General features: G+C 43.9%; 1 protein-coding gene across 1 annotated transcript; it reads left to right on the top strand.

The window, feature by feature from the left end:
• Positions 1–3526: 3526 nt before the first annotated feature.
• Positions 3527–4714, top strand: MELLADRAFT_107452 (uncharacterized protein; the record flags this gene model as incomplete). The annotated part of the gene is made up of 3 exons (XM_007411101.1): positions 3527–3695; positions 4100–4204; positions 4617–4714. The coding sequence occupies 3 exons, from the start codon at positions 3527–3529 to the stop codon at positions 4712–4714; spliced, it is 372 nt and encodes a 123-aa protein (XP_007411163.1).
• Positions 4715–6000: the final 1286 nt, after the last annotated feature.

Raw genomic sequence — 6000 nt, 5'->3', positions numbered from 1 at the left:
GTGTGGTTGGACTGATTGATATCATTGAATAACAGTCAGTATTATGTACTGGCATTGCTTGATCAATTGATGAAAGATACCTCTGAACCTGGAAAACCGCCCAAAAGCTTTCAAATCTTGTATGACATTGGTTGTACCTTGGAAAAAAGTGTTAAGAATGTGAGAATAGGTATTTTTGTTCTCTGTTATTATTTCAATGCACTCTGAAGTACTTTGCCTCCTTTAACAGCATAAGTATTTTGAAGAAGAGTATGCGCGGGGAGATATCAGATTTCCCACTAGTGCCTTTCATGCTTATGCTCACGAGTGGACTTGTCAACTGAAATATAATCCCAGGTTGAACAAGGGTTGGGGTTTGTCAGATGGCGAAGGTTTAGAGCGGGATTGGTCGGACCTGGATCCACTTATAGCGCCATGTCGATGCTCAACAAAACAACATCGAGTAGATATGATTGATTTAAAGTCCAGTCACTGCAATGATATGCGATGCAGAAATGCTGGTATGTCTATATGATCTCCATCTATAATACTTCCTTCTAAGTTGAATATCATTTTCAATTCATATTTAGCGCGGTCAATTGAGGTGAAGCTAAAGACAGCTGAAAAGCGGTTGGATGTTGCATCTGACACTCTTGAGAAGCTAGAGACTCAAGATGACTCATATACATGGGTGTATTTCTCGGACCAGTGGGACCGGCAGAGACAGTTGCAACTTGCTGCAATGGCGGATGGTGACGCTCAGCAGGAACTAGAGGATCGCCTTGTGGAACTACTGGACCTTGAGGCAGAAGTTAAAGATGCTCAGTTCGTTTGTTGAATGTGCAAGCCTTCAAAGATAGTGGTCTGATATCAATTATAATATAGTGATGAACTTCGTCGACTGCGAAGGAAACGACGAAGAAATTGGACAGATGATGAAGTTGAATCTTCACTCACCTTACCAGCGTCCATTGTTGAACTTGAGAAATCTATTGCAGATGTGACAGAAGAGTTAGGAAGTCCGGAGTTCCGCCGGCTTCGTGCGTCAACTGGTTAGTACCATATCCTGACTGATCAGGATTGGACTTTGGCTGACCAATTTGTGCCTCCTTTTTTTCTTAAAGGTAAAAAAGCTGAGGCACTCATACGTGTGCGCCTGGCAAAGATGAAGCTTTATGAAGCCAAAGTGGGTATCGTGGAGGCTCAAAAGAAGTGGGACAAGTACGCTGAAGGTAGGTGTTTGATTTCGATTTTGTTTTTGGTTCATTTGTTTAATTTTTAAAAGGATGTGGAATTAATTTTTGAATTAACTTACATTTGGAACAATGCAGGAACCAAAGCACAACAGGGTATGAAAACTCTGATGACGAAGAAACAGTTGATGTTCAAACGCAAATGGACTTCATATGAAGATCAAGTCTCACTATACAACCGAATCCGCCCTATCAGCCGCATGGGTTGTCCTTCCCTTGATGAAGCCAAGAGACTCCCTTTCGAGGATAATTTCTGGAATGTAGGTGCGCTTACACATCCCACGGAGAAATGGGCTGTGGATGCGCAAACCATTGAAGGCATACAGGCTTTTTTGCAACAGCGGAGTTGTCGGGAAGAGCTTAGAAGGTTGGGAAGGGAGGCTCAGCAGATGGTACACCAAGCACTGAATATGGAATTAAAATTTGATGGTTTACTAGCTTTGTGTAGTGGTGGTAAGTCCTGCTTAATAATGTTATGTGCGTGTGAAGTTTCTGATAATGATCTTGGTTCAGAAGATTATGATCCTGAAGGAGGTGGAAAGGAGCTAATTGAATTAGTTCAGCCCGGTCAGCGCGTCTCAAAGGATGTTTGGGAGGTGAATTTGGGGGTTTTGAAAGCGCTTCACAGCAATCTTTGTCAGATGCATTATGGGACATGGATGACTTGGGACGGAAATATTGTAGAGTTATTGAGAAGAACTCATCACCACACAATGGCGACAGAGCAAGAGATTAATACATTGATTCAGCGCTGGAAAAGTTTGGTGCGTAGAGGTCAGTCAATATTGGAAGATATTATCGATGCCAAACATATAGAAGCCACTGATCTTGATGAGCTGGAAGATTTTGAGCAAAATATGCTTCACGGGGAAGGTGAAAATGATTTTGGGGGGGAGCTAGGTGAGATGGTGGATCAGCTCTTCATCCATGATGATGAAGATGAAGATGAATGGGAGGGTATTGTGGATGATGATAATATGATGAATAGCTAGCTAAGAATTTTGTAATTTAAAAGTCTTGGGACATGCCATGAGGTCAATGCACAGAAGTTTGTTACAAACGTGATAATGGGATCCCATGTTCAATGGTTTGAATCACAAGAAGTGTATTTAGTTGAACCGTGGTAGTTGGTTTTCCCACATGTGTGATTTCTATTCACACATGTGGGATTTCTATTCACACATGTGTGATTTCTATCCTGATTTGTGTGAGTGCCGTTCACAAATTTGTGATTTCAAGAGCAACACACGTGTGAATATGTCACACGTATGTGTGGTCATGTATTTTGACTTTTTATGATAGTAACACATGTCAGTTGAAATCACACATGTGTGACTCTCATTTTGACACAAGTTTTAACTGGGATCATACGTATATGAATGTGATCTACAGTCTAGCTCAATCATAAATCACACATGTGTGACAGGGGTTGTACATATGCAGCCGTAAAACTGGTAACCAAGAGTCACACATGTGTGACCATCTATCACACATGTGTAGGCAAAAATCACACATGTGTGAAAAGGGGTTGTACAATTCCGTAATTTCACAAGTTCAACCCAAAATCACACATGTGTGACCGAGTTTCACACCACGTGTGACTGGAGATCACACTTGTGTGACAGCTTCTTATGTAACATCTTGGATCGTTGGGTAATTTTGTATGCAAGTGTATAGTAGTATGTTGATACTATGTTTACGTGGTGATACTGTTGGCGATGTTAAAATTCATGTGTGAACTTGTGTTTTTGTAGTTGTGAATCCGACGCGGCGGCCGCGTCGGCGTGTCGGAAGGGGGGTCTTCGGCTTGTCGCCGATAGGAACGACCCGTTTCCTATCGGCTAGTATCCGAAGGGGCGGGTAGCCACAGGTGGCCTCGGCCAGAGTTAAAGTCGAAGGCTTTTTCAACAATGCTCTTACAAAATGTTGGATGAGCATGGCTGTGTGGACTTTTTCTTGACATAACTTGAAATGCGATACGTGGAAGTCCGGTTGAAACCTTTGGACCTCGACAGCCAAGGGACCCGGATTGATTCGACCAACAGGTCGATCCAAACTCGCAAGAAAGGTGGTAGCAAAATTCCAATAACGGAGCGGTTTGGCGAAATTGATATTCAACAAGCTTTTGCGGGCGCTAAATGACAACGGGGTAACTCCATGAACATTCGAGGTCAGCTTAAAAACCCAAGAGTGATTCGGGTCAACATCAGGCCTTGGTAACTCATTTTCCCCCAAGAGCTGGCGTGCAGATTCAGGAGTGAGGATGGGCATCAGAGGCGCCCAATAATTATCTAATGACATGGCAATTCAGTCATATGCATAGAAATATATCGGATGGCAAGGTATGTCAACGTACGCGTGGGCCAAATGGGTTCAGGAGTGAAGTGGGTTGGTCCCGCGCTGAGAATACCACCTATGACAAACACCAAATGTCAATATTCTCTGGGGACTCTGGTGTAAGAAGTCAGTACAACTCACGTCGGAAAGCCCTGGTATCACGTTTGGAAAGGCCTTGCATTAGGAGTGGGGAGTCAGCATAGTGGTCATGTTTGGTTAGGTCGCGCATCTTTCGGGTATCGCCGGCAGAACAGTGAGCTGGGAAACGGATGATTGATTACTGGCTGCACGTTGGGGTATACATATATACACCAACGTCACGTCAGCATATACATTGTGGTGAAGCGAGGCGAGGGCAACAGGGTCCGCCATGCTCGAATTGGATAACTTCGAGGGACCTCGCTATTCATCGCCAAAAACATGAGCATCTATGAGCCTGGACCCTGTCTGGTCGTCATTGCCATGCGCTTGTTCTTGAGCGAAGGAAAGGACCTGATTGGAATGGCACATGCTTACATGTTTGTGTGTAGTCGATATGAGTAATGAACCAGATGACGTAATGCAGCGAGACGGTCCATCCGTATCCATACGTATGGAACGTTTGGGAGGTTTCCTTGGGCCCTTGGAACGGGAATGTGAACACCAGCTCGACTTACACTCCTGTTTACTCTGTTCGAGATTGATCGGGTGGAATGGGAAGTGTCTGACTCGTCGAAATCAAAAGAATGAAGTAAATGGGGACCAGAATTTGGTCAGAACGTGTTCTCATCACTCTGGCAATCTCCCGCTTCATGCATTCAACAAGCACAACCGGGTACCTGGAAAGCATGCGGAACAATGCCCAGAGACCCGGCTAAGGGTGATTGTTCCTGAAGCCAGGTGAAGCAACGGCAGAAGTCAGAAGGATTGACGAACCTTCATTGCAAAAGTCCAATCGGTGACCAGGTATATTGAAGCAACGTGATTAGTGGCATAAATGTCACTCACCAATCAGTTAAATCCACGGATATCATCTGTTTTTACCCTTCTGCCAAGATAATCAAATAGGCATAATCAATGTCGAATTAGAAATCAATGTTTCGATCTTGATGATCATGAAGGATCATCAAGGCGCAAATTGTATTGAACGTTTGCGAGGAAAGTAATAAGTTTTGAGCAGATATGAAATTGGCTCCATTGTCGATTGACGATGAGGGAGGATGGGAATTCATTGTCATCAATTTACTTGCAGCGTAAATTGAAAGATATTGTCCACGACAAAATGGATGATCAAACTCATGAGGATAAACGGAGATATAAAAGCGGTGTGTCAACTTCAATATTGTAATAAGGCCACCCCCGATTGATCCATATGGAACAATGTACTTTGAATGAGATGGAGTCTATTCAGCAACATTAAGTCCATGCAGGGTGATGGAGTGAGATCAACGTAGACATTCTGTTTGCGCTTTTGTTCAGCCATGTGTCAGTTAAATTAATTGTCAAAATGAAAGAAGTGTAATGTAACATTGTGCAACCGATCATTCCAATGTGGATCATACTTTACAACGTAATCACCTGCTTTAATTTCATGGGGAGGCAAACGCGTGTTATCATCGCGATAATAACACGCGGCGCCAGGAAGCATATCAAGTATTTGACAAATTGGATAGCACGGGTTTGGATACGGGTATGGATAGCTACATACAGATTGATTGTAGTATTCAGTTTCAGTTCTAACGCCAGAGGAAGATGAGATTTGAGTGAACTAACCATCATAATTTGACTATGTCGATAAACTTTACTGTTTTGCGGGCCCTCAAAGCGTCGCTCAGCCAAACGTTACGATCTTCAACCATTTCTTCCAAAAAGAACTCGTACCGGGTTGCTTGCATGTTACGACACATGGACGCAAATCCTCCGTACCAGATGTTACTCAACTCACCAGCGGAAGCATTAAATAACCAAGACCCGTTCTCTTGTAAGTCTGGGAATTTCTTTGGATCGGTATACATTTGACAAAACGTGTCACTCTCTTTGTGAGACCGATGATGGAAAGGGTCCACCGGAATGACTGTGTTTTGAAACGGCGTCGCATCCTTGTCACCATTATGGATGACTCGTAAGAGATTGCATGCATTGTCGTAAAAAATTATGTCAGGCAGTCCATCAGGAAAAGCTTCGACCAGGTAGTCCTGATCAAAGCCATACATTGGTCAGTGGCAATTTAGCCTCAGGGGCAGCAAAGAGAAATAAGACCACTGACCCACACCGCACTGGGGGCTTCCGCATTATAGAAAGTTTGCCTTGATAAGATGATACCGCATGTACCTACAATAAGTTGGTCGTTATGGGTCCGGGACCGGCTCAAGACCGGTGTCCTTTTGGGTTGGGCTTCCCCACCCTCGCGGGCAGCCTCGTGTGCGCGATCGGCCTCGTCGGCCTGGTGGAT

Source organism: Melampsora larici-populina, assembly GCF_000204055.1.
Source record: "Melampsora larici-populina 98AG31 unplaced genomic scaffold MELLAscaffold_23, whole genome shotgun sequence".
Lineage (NCBI taxonomy): Eukaryota > Fungi > Basidiomycota > Pucciniomycetes > Pucciniales > Melampsoraceae > Melampsora > Melampsora laricis-populina.
This window is presented reverse-complemented; position numbering and strand designations above follow the sequence as displayed.